The following is a 20,088-nucleotide window of genomic DNA, read 5'->3' on the forward strand; positions in this document are numbered from 1 at the left end:
AGCAGCGCCCCGAGCAAATTCCCTGTCTGCCTTTGTGTCTGGAGCTCACGGGCGCAGCGGGCAGGGCTGAAAGAGACGCAAACCCGTGCCGGATTCGGGGTGCGATGGACAGGGGTCGGAGCGCGAATGGAATCGGTGTCGCTGAGGACGCGGGCGGTGCTCTGGGGGCTCGGGGGTCCCGGCGCTGCCCGAGCGCGGCGAGCAGCGCACGGCGAGGCTGTGACTCACGCTCCGCACCCACTCCGGGACACGCCCTGTGCATCTGGGCTCTTCAAAGCATTTTTGTGAGAGTTCCTGGGATTCCTGCCAGCTGCCTGATCGCAATCAAAGCGCTCGCTGGTGCTCCCAGAGAGGCGCAGGTTGCCTGTTCAAACTTGTCGGGCGCTCCTGAGCTGGAAGTGTCTGAGGCGCGCTCGAATTCTGCTGGGGGGAATCATTGTCCCCAGCCCTGGTGTCAGGAAGTCCAGCTGTTGGGGGTTACTTCAGCACCGGGGGTTGACCCTTCCTTCGGACAGGTGGTCGCCAGGAGGGGCAGAGGTGCAGATGCTGGGAATTCTTGTATTTCCCAGGATAATGCCGTTTTCTGAGCAGTGACTCATCCTCACCCCAGCACAGCTGAGATTTTCCAGAGCCTGGCAAGGTTCTGCAGGAAGGAACCTGCTCTTCAGACTTGCACACCTTGGTTTCACTCTGACTGCCTTGAAAATGTCTCTTTCGTGGGACCAGAAAGCACTATAGAAAGTGGGCAGATGGAGAGCTTAGACCCAACAGAGTAACAGGATACAGCTGGAAGGGAACATGCAGCTGCCACGGTGAGGAAAGCCAGGCAGAAGCCTGCTAAGACTTGTGGCAAGGCTGTTCTTGAGCAAAACCTCCCCTCCACTCCTTGCACACATGTGGCACTGAGAGGATTTTGGGGTGGTGCTCTGGGAGGACAAGAAGGCAACAGTGCCTGGCAGGTCATGGGCTGGCCCTTGGCAAAGCAGGGACACTTCTCCAGCCCCAGAGATCTCCCAGTGTGCATGGAAGCTTGGAAAGAAAGGAAATCCCTGATTTCTCCCCAAAACAAAAGGATGCATCAAGTAGAGCAGCTGCATCTGGCCAGCTGAAAGCCTGGGCTGTATAAGGGAGATAAAAGACCTGGGAACATCACTGAGGTGTTCCCTGACAGAAACACAGTGGAATGCATGAGTTAGGTAGGGGCTGCCCCCTGCCCAAAGCAGGGCTAAACCAAGGCAGGACCCAGTTGCTCCAGATGTTGTCCAGTGGAGGTTTGATGGAGATTCCACAGCCTCTCAGGCCTTTCTCCCAGTATTTGACTGTCCTCATGGTGAATTTTTTTTTCAGGTATCTAAAAGGAATTTCCCATGTCCCAGCTTGTTCCTGTTGCCTTTCCTCTCCCCATGCACCTCAGAAAGTGTGACTCCACCTTCACAGAATCCCAGAATAGATTGATTGACTTGGAACTGACCTCAAAGTTCATCCTGTTCCACCTCCTGCCACAGGCAGGGACACCTTCCACTATCTCAGGTTGCTCCAGGCCCCATCCAACCTGGCCTTGGCTAGGGATGGGGAAGCAGAGCAGTCCCTATTGATTTTTATGGAATTACCTGTGTATTCCAACATCAGCAGCTGCAGTGTCGGTAAAGCTCCTTGATGCCACAGAAGGGGTGAGCCTCCTCTGCAGCCTTGGCAGCTTCCACTGCCCAGCAGGAGCCTTGAGTTTGTAGAAATGGCAAAAAAACACAGTAAGTCCCCAAATCAGCTATGTTTTGCTGTCAGACCCCTAAATCCTCCCCTCTCAAATTGGGGTTTGCAGTCCCCTGGATGTTGTGAGTTTGGAATTTAAAATGGTTCTGCTTGGCCGGTTTTGGTTGCATAATGTTCACTCCTGGTCCGTGCATGGAAGCTCTAAGTCTGTGGAGTTGTTGGTTAATTTGCTTAAACCCCCGTTTTTCCTTTCTCAGGGAAGACCTTTGGTGCCAGAGGAAACCAAACCCAGGGCTAAGTGAGGAGGTGACTCCAGCCTGGAGAAGCAGAGGTTCCTCAAAAGTGCCTCAGAGATTCCTCAGAGGTTTCCTTGTCCCTCTGGGGAAGGCCCAGAGCCCCACAGGATGCTCTGGAAAAGGACAAGTGACACCGTGCAGCAGCTGCAACAAGGACAATTCCAACTGTCCATAAGGAAAAAGCTTTTCCCATGAGAGCTGTGCAGCTTTGGGATGGGATCTTCTCTGAGAATTCACTGGGGCAAGGACTGGAGTCACTTGAGCTGGCCTTGCACTGAGTCCTGCTTTGAACATGACCTGGGGCTCAGGTCCTCCCGGAGTCCTTCCAAACCCTCCTGATTTCCCTGACCTGAAGGGCACTGACAGTTCCCATACGTGGAACTTGTTGCGTCCTGCAGGAGACACAAGAGAGGGAGATGTTCCCCAACAGTGACAATTCTTCCTTGGCTTTGGCAGCCTGGAGCTGAGCGTGGCCCAAGCACCACCTGCTTTCCCTGCCCCAGGACAAGGCTGTGTGGGACATTTCTGCACAGATGACTTGATCAGTCTCCTCCATTCCAACCAGAGATGTGTGGCAGGAGGGCAGGGATGCACTCTGGAGCATCAGTCTCCTCCTCTTCTCCTTGGCTTTTGTGCCATGGTCAAACACCAGACCCTGCCTGAGGATCAAATGCCTTCTCTGCTTCTGGCTCCCCTTTGGATTTGCCAGCGAGTGTCACCAGCTCCCTCTGCAGTGCCTGGGGCTGCTGGGATGTGGAGCAGGAGCTCAGCCAAGTGCCTGGGAGGTGGAATAAATCCCTAAAGAAGGCTCAGGGGAGGTCACACCTGCCCTGCCCCGCGCTCCTCCGGCCAGGGGTCGGAGCCCGGGCAGGCTGTCCCAGCCTGGGGTATCTGTGCTCACTCCCTGGAATGTGGAGCCACAGGGAGAGGGGCTGCACTGGCAGTGCTCAGCTTCCCCGAGCAGCCCAACCTCCCCTCACACACAGAAACTGCAGAAGTTCAGCCTGGTACTTCAGCACATTTCCAATCCAGAGGGAATTTTGCAAGGACAGACCTGGCAAAAGGGACTTGCAAAATCAGCACCAATTGTGCAGGAATCACTTGGATGCTTGGACACCCCCTTGGATGTAAGGGAAGCTCCTTGATTGTCTCTAGCACTGTTCCCTGATGATGTTTTGGTGCCAGGTCATAAATTCTCTTGGAAAATCTGTGTTCTCCTGAAGTCTGAAAGTGAACACGTGGATATTTGTGCACCTTGCAAAGCCAATCCAGGATGGACTGTTCCTGGAAAGCAGGAATGAAACAGAGAACCTCTGCAGGCCATGCTGGTTGGCCTCAAATGTGATCTCTAATCTCTGGTGCTCGGTTTCAGTGTTAAAATAAAAGGTAGCTTCAGTAATCATGTCAGTAACATGATTTGCATAAACTACAGAGCGGTTCAGAGTAGTTTTTATTTAATAGGATTTCAATGGTTATTTAAAAAACAGAATGTGCTTCCAGGTTATCCTGTTCATCCTTTCCTGCTGGAATTGTCATCACCAAAGTCCTTCCCTGCAGCCCTCAGTGGGTGCCAAGGGAGTGAATAAAACCTGGGAGAAGCAGCTCTGCCCCACACTTGGCATCCAGTGCTGTCTTCATGCCCTCCTCCTTGGGTTTGCCCCCAGCACCAAAGGACCCCTGGGCCTCAGGAGTGGGTGGGATGGAGGATGAAACCCATGGGTCAGCCCTGCTCTGTGTCCCACCTTGTGAGTGACCCCAGAGTGGTGCTATCACAGCCCTTGGCATCCACAGCCTTCTTTGCTGGAAGTCTGGTGCTGCTCAGTTGGCCCTGGGAGTAACTTGGGAATGTCTGTGCTCTCTTCTCAACCATCTCTTCTCCTCATTTTCCCAGGGCTCTTCATAGCAGCAGAGGCTCCTCACGGATCGCAGTGGGATGCCACAGGATGCACGTAGGGGGAGGATGGTTCCCATCAGCATAGCCTGCTGCATCCCACCCCAGGGAGGAATCAGGTGCTGCACAGGAATTGGAGCCTTGCCAGTGCAGACAGCAAGGAGGGTGGAGAACCTGGAGCAGCTGCTTTTCCAGAGGAGGGGATGATCATGGTCATGGACTCAGTGATACTCATCTGCCATGGCACGTCCTGGTGGGCAGCAGTGCCAGGCAATGCTGGGGCCAGGGCACTGCAGGCATGGGGTCAGCCCAATGTCTTCATCTGGCAAGGACTGACCTGCGCTGGCAGTGTCAGAAAAATCTTCCTGGAATTCAGGAGGGCAGGAGGCCAGGCCTGGAGATGGCATCACAGCAAAGCTGTGATCCCAATGCTCTGCTCTCCCTGTGACAGGATAAACAAGGCAGTGCCACTTGGCAGCCTGTCATGGGGACACGGCCCTGCTGAGGGGCTGGCATGTCCCCATGGGCAGCCACAAGACCCCAGAACTGAGGGGGGACCAGCACAGGGCACGTGTCTGACCCAGATACTCAGAGCAGCCTCCCACACTGACCTCCCAGCAGGGCCCACTTTCAAGGGAAGGCTCTTGCAGCCACCCCGGGAAATTGGGCCCCAAGAACAGACTGCACCCCCTGACTGTGCCACGAGCACGAGGAGTTCCTCCTTGCACCATGTCCTCCCACATGTCCTCTCTGAGGATGTCACACCCTGCCACGGAGGTGTCACCAGCACCAAGGAAGTCCCTGGGACAGGGCCAGCTCCAGGGATCCTGAGCTGGGCTCTCTCTGCAGTGTCCTGAGGCTCAGTCTGGGTCTTGGCTCCCAGACTCAAGCTCCACCTCAGGCTTTGCCCACGGGCTGCTGGGCTGGGTCCATAGCAAGGAGGGGCTTTGCCAGCAGCATCCCCAGGTGAGTCTGGGTGTGCAACATCTCCCCCCAGTGCAGCTCCTTCCCAGAACTGGAGACAGAGCAGGGGAAGCTCCCCCTGACCAGGACACAGCCCAGGCAGAGAGGACTGGGAAGAGATGGGAGAGAGCAGCAGCTCCTTGGCCTGTTCTGGAGAGGCTTCCCAAGTGAGATGGGGACACAAGGAAATGAAAACTGAGTGGGTTGGCCTTGTCCTGGAGGGGAAGCAGAGATCCTTCCTGCTCCATCACCATCCTCCCCTCCCAGGGCACCTCCCTGGGGCCTGCCCTTCCCTGGCAGCTGCATGACCAGTCCTGGTGCCTGTTTCCAGAGTGACCTGCTGACCATGTCCCTTTTTCCCTGCTCACCATGTCCCTTTTTCCCTGCTGACCAAGTCCCTTTTCCTGCTGTCAGGCCTGCACAGCACTTGGAGCTCTGAGCAGTTCAGAGTTGCGATGCTGTTGCTCATCAGAGGTGGGACCTGTTTGTCAGGGGATGTCCAAGGATGTCCAGAGGGGACAATCTGTGTCCTCAGCCGTCATGGTGCTGAGTCTGGAGCTGCTGCCAGGCCCCTGCACTGAACTCTAATGGTGCTCTCCAACCCAGAGCCACCCTGTCCTGCCTGGTGTCCCCCTGTCCCCCCTGTGCCATTTGCCACCAACAGCGGCAGCGAAGGCAGAGAGCCAGGAACGTCGGCCCATGGAGGTCCAGTGACAAAGACAAGGTCGTGGCCTGCCCTTCAGCCCCAAGGTGGTCAGGACTGGAGAATAGCAGACAAAGGAAAGGCTGGGTTTGCTCTGATTGGAAAAGGGAAAATTTGGAGAGATCTTTCAGTTCTCCGCAGCCAATTAACGGGAGTTGACAGAGGGACCATGGAGAGGCCATGGAGAAACCCCAAGGGCTGGAGCCAGGTTGGGAGAGATGATGATGTAGACCTGGAGAAGAGGAAGCTCCACCTTAGAGCTCCTTCACCAGTGCCTAAAGGGTCTCCAGAGAGGTGGAGAGGGATGTGGGACAGGGGCCTGGAGGAAGAGGACCATTCCCAAGGGGAAGGGCTTCCCAATGCCAGAGAACAGGGTTAGAGGGTATAGTGGGAAAGAATTGCTCCCTGTGAGGGTGGGGGAGGCCCTGACACAGGTGTGGCTTAGGGGTGGCTGAAAAGGAAATCTTATATTGCTTCTGTAGATCAAAGTGCCTTGTACTCCTCCTGTAATCACACCAGGCTGACATTTGTCCAATGACTGCTCTGGAGAGCCAGGGAGATAGTTTTAGGAGTGATTGAGTAGCAGCTGTCCTAAATGGGTTTTAATCTCTGATTTAACTTGATTTGACAAAATACAATAAAATGTAGAGCCTTCTGGGCAGAAATGGGATTTAACATAAGTTTTCCAGACATTTCTACTTCATATTCCACTTGAGGCCTCATGTCCTGGGGATTTCCTACCCTTGGGACCTGAACAAGAGAGGAAAGAGCCCCTTGCTGCAGCCCAGCAGCAGCTTTGGGAGGAGGGAACCTCCTTGGGAAGAGAAACTTCTTGTCCTTGGCATAGCACGTGGCATCCAAAGCATTTGCCCTGGCTGTGGGAAAGCAAAGAGGACAAATGTGCAACTAGGACACTTTTTCAACATTGGCCAGGATGAGAATTCCTGTCCCAGTGGCTGGGACAAGGAAACACTGGCCAAGGGGACCCCCACCCACCCATGGTTGTCCTGAGGTTCTGCCCTGCTCAGCAACATTGGAAAAGTCATCACAGGAGTCACAGAGACTGGTCTGGGGTCTTTGGGTCATCCATCATCCAGCCATGGATGGGCTCTCAGCTATCCTGCTTTGGGACATCCCTCCTCAGAGCAGATCCTGCTCTCAGGCCCTCGTGGTGGCCTGTAACACAATTATTGTTCTCAGAGGGGTTTTTCCTGTGTCAGAAATAGCTGGAGGGAAGGTGAGGTGGGTTTTTTTATAGCACAAGCTCCAGGCTTTATCCTGGAGAGAGCTAGGTGGAACAGCTCAGAAAAAGCTGGAGAGGGAGCTGGTGGTGGAGGAGCCTGGGCTGGGCTGGAGCTGCTCCCTGAACCCTTCCTGCAGCACAGGGACACCAGGACAGGAACGTCACACAGTTGAGGCACCCACAGAGGATCCAGCTGGGGACAGTTTTCTCCAAAGCCCACAGAAACCCAAAAGCCCAAGAGAGCTGCTGAAACAGCCTGGGCAGCACCACAGCACCTTCCCTGAGTGCCTGGCTATTCCCACAGGGAACAGGAGTGTCCCAAAGGCTCCATGTGCTCCCAGAGCTTCACAGCCAATGTTACTCTCTGGGCAGGAGGCTGCATCTGAACTCTCCCTGTCCTGGATGCTGGGGAGGCTTCATGGGGAGAACAGTTCCTGGACTCTTCCTATCCCTGAAAAGCAGGGTCTGAGGGGGAAAAAAGGAGCTGTTGATGATTTGAGGTACCTTTTACCTCATGGAGCTGCTGCTCTGGAGCCTTTCAGGAGGGATCACAGTATTCTGCACTGGAGCAGGAAAAGGACCCAGAGACTTTTTGTGCTTCCCTCCCACCCTGGACCATTCAAATCCTGCCCTTCCTCAAGCACCATGAGTTTCCCTCTGGCAGCCAGGACAGCAGTGCCTCACAGCAGAGACAGGGCTGCCAGGGAAGCTCTGGACACTGTCCTGTGACCAGTTTGGCTGTGAGCAGCCATGCCTGTGGTGCCTGCTGGCTCCTCACATGTGCCCAGGGCTCAGCTCTCAGGGCAGGGAGGAATGGTCAGGTTTGCCAGGCTGCCCTGGCAGCAGCAGATCAGTGCCCGGGACCATCGGTGTGGGACTGACTCATGTTTGGGATTGTGCTAAAGGCAATGAGCTGTTCTCTGGGCACTTTTCCAGAAGGTGGCACAGGGAGGTGGTGCAGCCCTGCTGAGCCAGGTGTGCTCTCCTCAGCCTGGCTCCCTTTGGACAAGGCTCCAGGAGCTGTGAGTTCCTGGCTGGACAAGTTCTAAAATCCAGCTCTCAGCTCCTTCTCCCAAACACGTGTCCCTGTAATAGAGGAGTTTATCCCCTGCTGGAATGAAGCAACTCAACCCTCCCCTTGCATTGCTGAGCCTTTCAAGCCTCCTTTGATAAGCAGTGTGAGCGCAGCTCCCTGGGCATTGCCACATCCTCCTGGCGTGCTCTGCCCTGCCAAAACTGAGTTCCAAGCTGGTTATAAATTAGGCACCACGCTCGGCTTTCATCTGCTCCCCGAGCAGAGGGCGGGGGCAGAGGCCATGCCAGGGCAGAGGAGCAGGGCGTGGGCAGGGGAGAGGCCGGACCAGGCTGGGGGAGAAGAACCCCTCACCCCTGGCAGCCCTGCAGCAAACAGGGAGAAGTGGCTGCTGCAGCCAGCCAAGGGGCTGAGCTCTGGGGGACAACAGCAGCAGAAAAACCTGGGGTTCCCTGAGCAGTGACAGCAGCAGGAGCAGCACCAGCAGCAGGCAAAGAGGGAGGAGAAGATGGTGAAGGGTCTGGAGGGGAAATCACGTGAGAAGTGACCGAGGGCACTTGGTTTGTCCAGCGGGAGGAAAAGAGCTGAGGTCAAAGCTCAGCAGGGACTGCAGCTCTGATCTCTGCTCCCTGTGAGCTGGGACAGGACCCCAGTGATGGGCTGAGCTGTGCCAGAGGAGATTTAGGCTGGATATCAGGGAAAGGTTCTTCCCCCAGAGGGTGCTGGGCACTGCCCAGGCTCCCCAGGGAAGGGGCACGGCCCCGAGGCTGCCAGAGCTCCAGGAGAGTTTGGACAGCGCTGCCAGGGATGCCCCGGGTGGGATTGTTGGGGTGTCTGTGCAGGGCAGGGGTTGGACTGGATGGTCCCTGTGGATCAATTCCAGCTCAGGAGATTCTGTGGTTCTCTGAGGCAGCACCATCCCATCAAAAGGACCACACAGAGGGGAGCTGGCTGTGCACAGATAAAGAGGGAAGAAAGGCAGAGCTGTGGGCACAGGAAAAAAAGATGCTGCACAAGCCATCATGTCTGGAACCTCCAACTACTCCAAGGCCATCCTGGAGGGAATGGAATTGCTCAGACTGGAGCTTTGGGCCAGGTCAGAGCAAGGCTTCCCTGCAAAGGAGCGAGGAAATGAGAGGAAATGTCATGTGCAGGGTAACAGAACTTCCCAGGTCAGAGCCTCTGGGTCTGTCATGCAAATCTGCATCTGCTGCAGAGGCTGAGCCTGCCCAGGGCGAGGAGGAGCCCAAGCCACTGGAAGGATGAGGGAAACCAGTGTGAGCCACTGCAAGGAATGGCAGTTTGCTGCTCATAGTGGTTCTGTACACATACTCCCGGAATGGTTTGGGTTGGAAGGGACTTAAACTCATCCCATTCCACCCCCTGCCATGGGCCTGGACACCTTCCACTAGCCCAGGCTGCTCCAAGCCCCATCCAACCTGGCCTTGGACACTTCCAGGCATGGGGCAGCCACAGCTTCTCTGGGTACCCTGTGCCAGGGCCTGCCCACCCTCACAGCCAAGAATTCCTTCCAAACATCCCATCTAACCCTGCCCTCTGGCAGTGGGAAGCCATTCTCCCTTGTCCTGTCCCTCCAGACCCTTGTCACAAGTCCCTCTCCAGCTCTCCTGGAGCTGTTTTAGGCACTGGAAGAGGTTCTAAGTTTCTCCCCAAAGCCTTCCTTTCTCCAGGCTGGATAGCTCCAATTTCAGCATTTTCCTTTCTCTCTGAGTTTTCAGATACCTCTGGCCCTTTGGGCAGACCCCCAGTCCTCTGTCAGTGGCAGTGTTGGGCACAGACCGAGAAACCTCCAAAGTCCCTTTATACAGCAAAAACAGCAGCTGAGTTGCCCAGATGTGGAGATGGTTTCCTTATCAAACAGCTCCTTGTGGTGTAACAGGATCTTCTCCATGGATCAAGATGCCTCCCAAGGCTGCTGTCAGAGCAGCACACACAGCATCCATCAACTTTCACTGAGCTGGTGCTGCCCTGCTGCATCCTTGGGCACCAGGAGCCCCACCAGGCACGGCAGGGCTTGGTTTAATCCCACACTGTGGCCCCCAGGCTGTGTTCTGTGAGGATCCCCACAGGGGGGATCCAGCCCCCACTGCATTCCCCAGACATGCCCTCAGAAGGGCAGGGCAGGGCAGGACAGGGCTGACACCATCCTACTGCATGGCCTTGGTTTCCCTTCCATGTCATCAGCCCCAGAATTAAGATTGGGCAGGAAATCCTGGTCTAGTGGACACCTCCATGCAGCTCTGCTCGTGGCTGACAGATCCACTTCAGGGCTGGACAAGGTCCTGTATCCAGACACGCTCCCTGCAGGAAAAGTGCCTGGGGGGGAAGTGCCCTGCGAGCTGCAGCTCTGCACCCACTGCCCAGATCTTGAGAGGTTCAGCTGAGCTGGGCCCTGCTGTGCTCCCACCACAGTTGAGCCACTGCAGGGACACTGCAGAGGGTTTGGGAACACCACACACTTGTCCAGGTCTTGTTGCCTGCAGTGTCAATGGCAGCACTTCCAGCTGGAGCCTTTGGGGTCACTCAGCCAGGTAATGTGAGCTGTCAGTGTCCCCCTCCAGCCTCCACAGAACCCCTTTCCTGTGCAGGAAAGAGAGCCCAGCTCTGAGGGTTCTCACCAGGACCCCCAGCCAAGGGGGCACAGGGAAGGCACCCACACCCCCATGGCATCCAAAGCCACAGGAACAGAGAACAAGGACGTGGAATCTGGTAACAGTAGAGCTTCCCCCCTTGGGAGCTTCATCCCTGCACATGGAGGGCTCCAGGGAGGGAATGGCAGCCAGTGCAGATCCAGGGCAGAGGGTCAGAAAGAGGCTCCACCGTGTCCCCATCTTGTCCGGATGTGCTGGAGAAGGAAACCCATTTCCTGTCACTCCCCATGAACAAACTGAGCAGGCCTGACCCTGCAGAGGGGGTGCTCCAAACCCTGCCCCCAACAAGCCATGGAGCAACCCAAGACCCCACTGGGCTCCCATTCTTCCTCCCCAGGATGGCCACATCCCAAATCAGCCTCCTCCCTGGCTAGACATTTCCAGTGTGGGTGTTACAGGGCACTGGGGCTGGGATCACCCCCTAAGGAATAGACAGTGCTGTACAATCAGTGCTGAATTCATCCCTCTCATGTGGCCTAAGCAGCTGCCCCAGGACTGCTCAGGGGCCCTGCTGGGATCAGTGGTATTTAATGTCTTCACCAATGCCACAGGAAGGATCCCTCAGCAGGTTTGCAGCTGCCAGGGCACCCTCAAGTTTACAGCTTTTCCTGCCCAAATCTCCTCAGCCAGGAAAGAAGAGCCCCAGGTTGCCCAGATGTGGATATGGTTTCCTTATCAAACAGCTCCTTGTGGTGTAACAGGATCTTCTCCATGGATCAAGATGCCTCCCAAGGCTGCTGTCAGAGCAGCACACACAGCATCCATCAACTTTCACTGAGCTGGTGCTGCCCTGCTGCATCCTTGGGCACCAGGAGCCCCACCAGGCACGGCAGGGCTTGGTTTAATCCCACACTGTGGCCCCCAGGCTGTGTTCTGTGAGGATGTTCTGTGAGGATCCCCACACGGGGATGTGGAATCTGGTAACAGCAGATGCCAATGGCAGCTCTTAAACAAGGCTCACGGGGGCTCAAGTGTCTCCAGGCTCTGAAGGAGCTGAATTGCAGAGCCTCCCGCACGGAAAAACCCTCTCAGGAAGACCCAGGGAGCTCCACAGTCCTCCAGCACCACTCCCTGGAGAAGGAGGGACAGGACGGGCTGTGCAGTCAGGGAGGAGCTGCTCCAAAGGCTGCGCTCCCTGCTGAGCCCTGCGAGATCCAGAGGCACCCGGATCCCCTCCTGCAGCACCTGCATCCAGGAGATGGGAGCAAAACACGGCTGCCTTTGCTCCAAACGCTGCCCAACGGCAATCCAGACCCATCTCGCTCTGCCAGGAGTTTGGGCCGCTGAGCCACAGAGGAGTTACCCTTCCCAAAGGGAAAAGGACCCAAATTCACCCTCAGGGGCTGCTTGGGGACTGACACCAACATAGCCAGGCCCTGCCAGGGGAGGACTCCACACTTCGGGATGCACCGAAGCTCTCTGGGACAAAAAGGCTCCCCGAAGACATGAGCACAACTCCTGCCTCCACTCCTGCTCCCAGCAGGACCAGAGCAGCATCCAAACTCCTCCTGAAGGCAGCAGCAGCTCCTTCCTGAGGGGCTCCACCAAGAGCTGAGTCCCACAGCCCTGAGCAGCTCTGTCCTGAAGGGAAGGCACTGGGACACACAACTGGACAGGGCAACCAGAGGGACATGGACATTCCCAGCACACAGAGACCAGGAACCTGCAGCAGGTGAGGAAGCACAGCCTTGGTCACTGTGCTGGATGGAGAAAAACATTTTCTAAGCAGGGCCTATGAAGGGAAAATCGACAAGGAAAGATCCAGTGCATTCCTGAGTGAGATTTTAGCACTCAGAAAACAGCCTGGAAAAGCCGCCTGCTGATTCATGGGCAGACTTGTTCTTGCTCTCCAAGTCACCAAAGGTGAGATGGAGTCCAAACAAAAGAATTCAGGGGTGTGGGGGGAGAGGATGGTGGAGGAGGATTGGTGCAAATCAGCCAAATACCCCAAGCAACCTCCTGCCCAGGAGGCTCCTGTGTGAGGAGCTACTTCCTGCCCCAGCAGGATCTACCCTCCCTACTCAGGGGCTGAGAGGGGATTTTGCTGTAACGCTGCTGGAACCTGTTCCCCAGCTTGTCCACGCCAGGCTGGCACAGCCACTGCCCTCAGCAGTGACACCAAACCCAGCCCAGGAACACGGGGGAAATCCCAGTGCTGGCAGAGGGACAGCTCAGCCCATCAGAGCACAGCCCTGCACAGCAGGGAGCCCCAAGCTCAGCTCATCCCTCCCTCCCAGCTCGGGAGCATTTCTCTTCTTGGTGCTCACAAACTCCACTAATGAGGCACTGCTGCTCTCGTGGGATGGAAATTTTGGGGAGTGGCTCCCAAGGACTCCCAAGTGCCAGCAGAGGCTGCAGCAGTGCCACCCCCCAGCAGCACCACTGGGACCCTGGTGACAGGGAGCCACAGGTCAGGGTCCCTCTAGAACATCCTTTGGCCATTACAAATAGTTCCTGGAAGGAGGAGCAGACCCCAGAGTCACAGAATCTTAAAATGATTTGGACTGGAAATGATCTTAAAGACCAACCAGTTCTACTCCCCTGCCATGAAGAAATACTTTCCATTAGACCAGGTGGAAAAGGATGAAAGAAACATTCAAGTTACCGAAAAAAATATTTATTTATGTGTTATTATTAATAACTGCTAAACTGAATTAAGAGCTGGAGCTGCTGGATTGAACCCAACACATTGGGAAGGTTTTCCAGTTTTTTTTGACAGCAAATAAAACAGGTGGACAAAGAGCAGCTAAGGAGATGTTGGCACTCAGGGAGAGACACCAGAACTTGGCAGCCAGTGGGAAAGGGGTCCTGTCCACCCTGTCCCACCATCGCAGTGCCCAGGCCATGCTGGGTGTGCTCTGAGCTGTGCCTACACCTCCCAATCCCTTCTCTGGGAGAGCAGGATGGCAGGACAGTGCCACCTTCTGCAGCAAGGTGTGGCAGATGGAGCCCCTCAGCAGCTGCCAGGGCAGGGCGTTCCCATGCCACCCCAAACCCATTATCCCACCCCTGCCATGAGGCCGGGCACCCCTGCCCAGGATGTGCTGCTGAAGAGGAGCTGCTCTCAGCCACGTCTAAGTGCTGCTCAAAGAGGGGATCCCCACTGTGTGCAGGGGACACACAGACTGTCCCTGCCTGCCTGAGGCAGCGCTGGAACTGGATCCTCTCTGATGGGACACACGCCCCCGTCCCTGTGGGATCCACGTGGATGCTCCCATGCCCTCACCCCATCACCCTGGGATGTGGGAGCTGCCCTGCTGTGACTTCCCTGCCTTCTCCCCTCACCTGACTGATTTACAAACTCCAGGCTGGAAAACAAAGCTGCCGGTGTTGGAGGAGGACAGCGGGACCCTGGGAAAGGCCGGACCTCTCTGGGTGAGGAATGAACCCACCCGCGAGTAGGTAAAATCCCACCTCTGCTCCCCTCAGCACGACCAAAAACTTCATCCTTTTAACCCAGCAAAGGGGGAGTCTCCGCTGCCCCCCAGACTGGACCCAGTGTCCAGGACCGGGAGCATCCCCAAGATTTATCCACAGACTGGGTGTGCAGCAGGTGCTGAACAACTGTGCTGAACGGAAGCCAAGAGCTGCGCTGGTGTCCCGGCCCGGGGGATGCCGCCGCCCGCCCCGTCTCGGTGTAGCGCCCGCGGAACAGCCCTCGCTGTTCTCCCCGGAATGAATCCCCGCTCCACGATGAATTCCAGGAGATCCCGAGGGTGCTCCTGCCGCTCCAGCGGCAGCGCGGAGCTCTGGCGGAGCTCGGACCGCTCCCGGAGCCGGGAGAGGCCGCAGGAGCCCCTGAGAACGCCCCGAGGAGCGGCACCAGCCCCGCGGGCACTCGGGGCCGGTGGGGGAATCGCGAGGGCGGTACCCGCGCATCCCCGGTGCCCCGTGCCCGGCCCCGGCCGTGCTGGGCATTCCCGGCCGTGCTGGGCATTCCCGGCCGTGCTGAGCATTCCCGGCCCGGGACGCTCCGGTACCCGGTGATCCCGCGCCCGCTCCCCGCGGCCACAGAGCTCCTCTCGCTGCCGCCTCACCTCTGTCTGTTTCTCCTTCTCTTTACTGTTATTTTCCCGCCCTCTCACCCCTCCCCGGCGGTGCTCGGCTCTCCCGGGCCCGTCTCGTCCCGCGCTGCTGCCGCTCCCTCAGAGACCGCTCGGTGCCCGCGCCTTTCCCGAGGACAGAGCAGCGCTCGCCGTCCGAGCAGCCTCGGGCAGAGCCGCGGGACGCTCCGGAGGCACAGACCCAGAGCCGCGGGACGCTCCGGAGGCACAGAGGCACGGACCCAGCGCTCGGGGCCCGCCGCTCCCCGGGTGCCTGAGAAACAGAGCAGCGCTCGCCGTCCGGAGGCACAGACCCAGAGCCGCGGGACGCTCCGGAGGCACAGAGGCACGGACCCAGCGCTCGGGGCCCGCCGCTCCCCGGGTGCCTGAGAGACAGAGGAGCCAAGGTGACCACCCGGTCTGCTCCTGGGCGCCGCCATCATGGCTCAGGGCAGGGAGGGCCGCCATTGGCTGAGTCGGGGAGGGCCCCGAGGATCGACCAATCACCGACGGCAGTGGCGTGATGGACGCGAGGGGGCGGGACCTGCTAGCAGGGCGGGAGAGACCATCTATGGGCAGTGCCGGGGGCGCTGGGCGGGCCTCGGGAGAGACCATTGCTGCGCGCGGGGGCGCGGGGCCTATGCCCGGGCGGCTCCGGGCCGGGCCCGGCCTGCGGCCAACGCCGGAGTCCCGGCCCGGTGCGGCCCTGCCATGGGCGGTGACACCGTCCGTACTCCAGGGTGCTCCCTGCCCCTCCAGCCCGGCAAAGGGGAGCACGAACATCGGCCCTTGCACCCTGGAGGTGGTTCCCGGCAGGGGATCCGCCTTGGGCTGGGGCCGGAGCTCGCGGGGTAAAGCGGCAGCAGAGGAGTTGCTGGAGTTGGCGCGGACATCTCAGCAGGACTCGCAGGAATCTCCTGCTCCTGCTGTGCCGGGGCTTCCCGAGGTCCCCCAGCTCCAATTCCAGTTTCCATCAGTCTTGGCTCTTGTGTTTTCTCAGTGGAGAAGCGAATGTGCCCTGCAGGTGATGTCCCCCTGCCTCCAGCCCCGCAGGAGGAGCTGCGGGAGCAGTTCCATGAGGGATGACCGAGTGCGGCCCTCAGGTGTGAAACTGCAGCAAACCGACGCAGGAACCGACTGGGATTCCTTCTCCAGAATAAACACAGACTCGGGGTAGATTTCACTGAATTGTGGTTTAATTTCGTTTTCTCCTGCTGCTACATCTGTACAACATTGTACAAAATGTAATCCCAAGAACATTCCAGCCCCACAGCTGTGTTTGGCTCTGCTCTCTCCTGTCACAAAGTACCCTTGGTGCTCTGGCTGTGACACCCTCCCACAGCCCCCAGAACATTTTGCTGTCCAGGCCCAGTGATGGGAACCCCTGGCTGTGGCAGGAGGTCCCGGGAGTCCCTCGTATTTCTGGTCAGACAGAAAGGATTTTTACCTCTTTCTGCTCAAGGCAAAGGCTCCCAGCAGTGCCTGTTGGGATGCACAGGTGATGCTGGGGGTGATTCAGGACTGGCACAGCCTTTGTACAGCACACTTTGTGGGTCCTGGGAGTTGCTCTGCCCACACAGGGGTTGTAGACTGCCAGTCCTTCCTACCAGTGCATTTGCACTGGGAGCTTCACCTATCCCATGCCAGGCTGGTCTGAGATTTCATCTCCTGCCCAGACAAAATGAGCAGGCAGATCTTTTAAACTTAGGGGTTAGGGAAGATAATCTACTTAGCAGCTACTGATAGTACAACATATGCAGAACTGCTTTTGCCATATTTGGGAAGCCTGAAAAGAATCACAAGGAATCCAAAATGATTGTTCTGGTTTGAAAAAGCAGATGTGAAAGGACCAGAGATCCCTGATGTCCAGAAAGGTCCTTATTGTGGGTGAGTGGTGTGGCAGGATGATCTCTCCCACACACCTGTGTTCTCCACAGAAAGTTTCATTTTGGCCAATTATTCTTCCTCTCATCTTCTGTGTTCCTGAAACTTCTAAGCTGTGTTTTAAAGGTCTCATAGAAAGCCTGATTATTGAAAAAAAAATACAGTGCTCTTAAAGCTTTTTCCCCCAGTATTGATGGCAATGCAGCATCATGTTCAACATACAATTACTGGACCTGAAAAATAACACCCTCAGACTGTAAAGAACATCTGACAATAAATGCACAGCCTTCATATGGACAAGTCCTCACCAGAACCTTCTCATCCTCAGAGCCAGGCAGGGATGTTCTCAGCAGAGCCATGCTACAGGGAGGAGTCTGAAAGTGAGAGTAAGAGAGAAGCAGCTCAGGGTTGTAGTGAGGAAGATCAGAAATAGTCTGAAAAGCTCCCTGAGAGAGGGAGCTGAAATATTACAGGGCCTAAAAGTCTGCAAGAGGGTGACAAGGGTTTAACTGACCCATTTTGCCACTCCTGTAATCCCAGCAAGGTATTTTGCATTTAAAGAAAAATATTTGACTCTCAGTAAAGGATATTTCACTGGGTACAGTCACTATCCCCAGCCAATCCCACTGCCCTTCCATCCACATGAGGATCCCAATGCCTCTGACCATGTCCCTCTCTCTTCTCCCTTTGTGTTGGCTTTGGCCAAATATCAGCTGCTCTCTCAATGCTCCCCTCACGTGGCACATTTGCCAGGGTCTTTATTCTGCAGCTCCTGCACTCAAGAAAGATCTAACCTTGATATTATCCTACCTAATGAAGATGGGATTGTTCCTTCTAAAAAATTTGCTCAAGCTCAGCCAAAACCTCTGGGTCATGTAGAAATCAAGTGATCTTTCCCATCTGCCTTTTTATTTCTGGTTCTGTTTGGTACTTGATCACAAGTACCACAATTAGGAATTCATTTAACCACCCAAATGTACCATTGCTTTGTCAGCAGGTGGAGCTGGCTGGGGACCATTTTGAGGCTCTGGGCAGCAGTGACAGCCCTGGATCCACCAGGGAAGCAGCACTGCACAGTTACCTTTGATGGCGAGGAAGGCTTTGCTGAAGGCACGGCCCACTTCATTGCTGGCTTCCACCATGTACTCCCCCTCATCCTGCTTGGTGACCCCCAGCACCACCAGGGAGCACACCCCGAAGTCGTTGGTGCAGAAGTAGTTGGGATCTCTGGAGAGGTCTCTGCTGTCCTTGTACCATGTGATTTTTGGTGGGGGATGGCCTCCAACAGCACAGCTCATGTGACACTCGCTGCCCGTCACCACCACGTGAGACTTAAGGGGCACCAGGAACCTCGGGGGCTGGTTCTGGTTAACTCCCCTGTATTTCTGTGCTTTCACTCGAAATTCAGCTGTCAAAAATAAAGCACCAAACACACACTCAGGTACTGCTCCCAGCACTGTAGAGTTTGCAGGGGTTTGTTTGTGCAGTCTAGAACTCTGCAAATTATCAGAGATCCCATGCACCTATGGATTGTAACCTCTGCTGCTCCTCAGAATTACCCAATATTTAACTTCAAAGACAGAAACTTTGGTTTCTACAATACTAAAGACTTAAGATTTTGCTGGGAATTCATTTTGGGGAAAATTGCGTGTCATAATGGCTGGCAATGAAGGGTCTGTCTGCACAAAGTCTCTGCAGAAAGAACAAACCTTCCCTGCCCTGGAATTCCTCAGGGCATCTCTGTGCATTCCTGTTCTGGGCCACTGAATATTCCCAGCAGGAGAGATCCATTTGAGGGTGGGGTGTTAGAAGCAATGAAAGAAACAAAACACACACAGAGAAATACTTAAAAATGTTTTACCCTTTTTCTTCCAGATCCTCCAGGGCTGCACAGTATCTGATGGATCACTGACTCCCAGGTCATTTTTTGCCACAACCCTGAAGTAATAATCCCTGCCTGGGACCACCCTGGTGAAGGTGAACTTGTTGTTGTAGATCAGGTCCCCCAGCACATGCCACAGGCCCTTCTGGGATTCCCGTTTCAGGACAGTGTAATACAGGTTCTTCTCCCACTGCTCAGATGCTGAGGGGTCCCAGGTCACTGTCACTGTGTTGGGCACATTCTCCTCCAGCCGGATGGCTCCAGGGGGCTGAGGGATATCTACAAGGGGAGGGCACACAATGACACAGCTGTAGGGACAGTGGCACAGAACCCTAAAATCCTGCAGTCTGTTGCATGTCTGGGGCTCAGTGACCATCCTGATCACTGGAAGGGACAAAATGCCATTCCTTCTCCAGGCACACAAATGCATTTGCTATGAACTGAGCTGCTGCTGCACAATATCTGCACTGGCTGAGCAGCGAGAGGAGGGTGGAACAGCTGAGCTGCTTCTCCTCCTGGGGTCACAGCTGGGAGAGCTGTGCTCAATGTCCTACAGCCTGTGCTGACCTCCCTCATTCACTGTGGAAGGATAGTTTTAGTAGGTGGATTGCTCTGTCCTGCAAACAAGTGAGATCATAAAGTGCCCAGACAATCTCACAGAAAACTGTACCCTGGTTCTCCCTGTGCCTGCACAAACTGCATCAGAGCTCACCCTGCCAATCTCAGTTTGTGGCCTTCTGCCTACTCACAGTAAATCATGGAAGCCCAGACTGGTTTGGGTGGCAAGGGACCTAAAAGCCCATCCAGTCCCACCTTCTGCCATAGGCAGGGACACCTTCCACTATCCTGGACTGCTCCAAGCCCTGTTCTGCCTGGCCTTGAACACTTCCAGGGATCCAGGGGCAGCCACAGCTTCTCCAGGCAGCCTGTACCACCCTCACAGGGAGGAGTTCCTTCCCAATATCCCATCCAACCCTGCCCTCTGGCAGTGAAAAGCCATTCCTCCTTGTCCTGTCCCTCCAGGCTCTTGTCCCAGGTCTCTCTCCAGTTCCCTTGGAGCTCCTTTAGGCACTGGAAGGGGCTCTCAGTTATCTTCAGAGCCTTCTCTTCTCCAGATGAACACCCCCAGTTCTCCCAGCCTGGCTCCAGAGTAAAGGGGCTCCAGCCCTCTGAGTATCTCCGTGGCCTTCCCTGGAATGGCTCCAGCAGCTCAACATCTTTCTGTTGCTGGGGGGCTGGAGGCAGCTCTGCAGGTGGGGTGCCACCTGAGGGGGCAGAGGGGCAGAATCCTCTCCTCCCCTGCTGCCCATGCTGGGGGATCAGCCCAGGGCATGTCCAGCTCTCACCCACCAGCACCCCCAAGTCCTTCTCTCAGGGCTGCTCTCAGTCCCTTCATGCCCCAGCCTGGTTGGCTGGGAGTTGCTGGTAGATTTGTACGGATGGCAGTGAGTTACCTGTAATTTGAACCTGGAAGCTGAAGGTCTCCCTTTTGCCCAGCCCATCCCCAAGCTCCACAGTGTAGGTGCCGCTGTCACTGAGCTCGGCTGCCCTGAGCAGCAGCTGGCTGCTTCCATCCTCGGTGCTCACGGCAGCCCGGCTGGGAAGGGGGAGCCCATCCTTTAACCAGGTCACCACCGGCTCGGGAGACCCCTGCAAACAGCAACAACTCACAGCCACTTGTTTCACCTCCAGACTGTGTCTTGTATCTTAGTTTCATTATCTTACCCCAAATATGCACCTCCACAATGTAGTAATGTTTAGAAATACA

The 20,088-nt window shown here is 56.1% G+C and overlaps 1 protein-coding gene across 7 annotated transcripts in view; it reads right to left on the reverse strand.

The window, feature by feature from the left end:
• Positions 1–15,728: 15,728 nt before the first annotated feature.
• The window catches only part of IGFN1 (immunoglobulin like and fibronectin type III domain containing 1), a 38,717-nt gene continuing 34,357 nt past the window's right edge, over positions 15,729–20,088 (reverse strand). For 6 of the 7 annotated variants that reach the window (XM_041422744.1, XM_041422745.1, XM_041422742.1 and 3 more), the window contains 4 exons: positions 19,775–19,970; positions 18,300–18,599; positions 17,520–17,846; positions 15,729–16,812 (listed from right to left, as the gene is read on the reverse strand). In XM_041422744.1, the coding sequence (XP_041278678.1) occupies positions 16,799–16,812; positions 17,520–17,846; positions 18,300–18,599; positions 19,775–19,970 (837 nt within the window). In that variant the 3' untranslated portion in view covers positions 15,729–16,798. The remainder of the gene's footprint in view (positions 16,813–17,519; positions 17,847–18,299; positions 18,600–19,774; positions 19,971–20,088) is intronic. The other variant, XM_041422741.1, reaches the window with a different exon arrangement.

The sequence above is a fragment of the Onychostruthus taczanowskii genome, unplaced genomic scaffold (genome assembly GCF_017590055.1).
Source record: "Onychostruthus taczanowskii isolate IOZ18803 unplaced genomic scaffold, ASM1759005v1 scaffold74, whole genome shotgun sequence".
NCBI lineage: Eukaryota > Metazoa > Chordata > Aves > Passeriformes > Passeridae > Onychostruthus > Onychostruthus taczanowskii.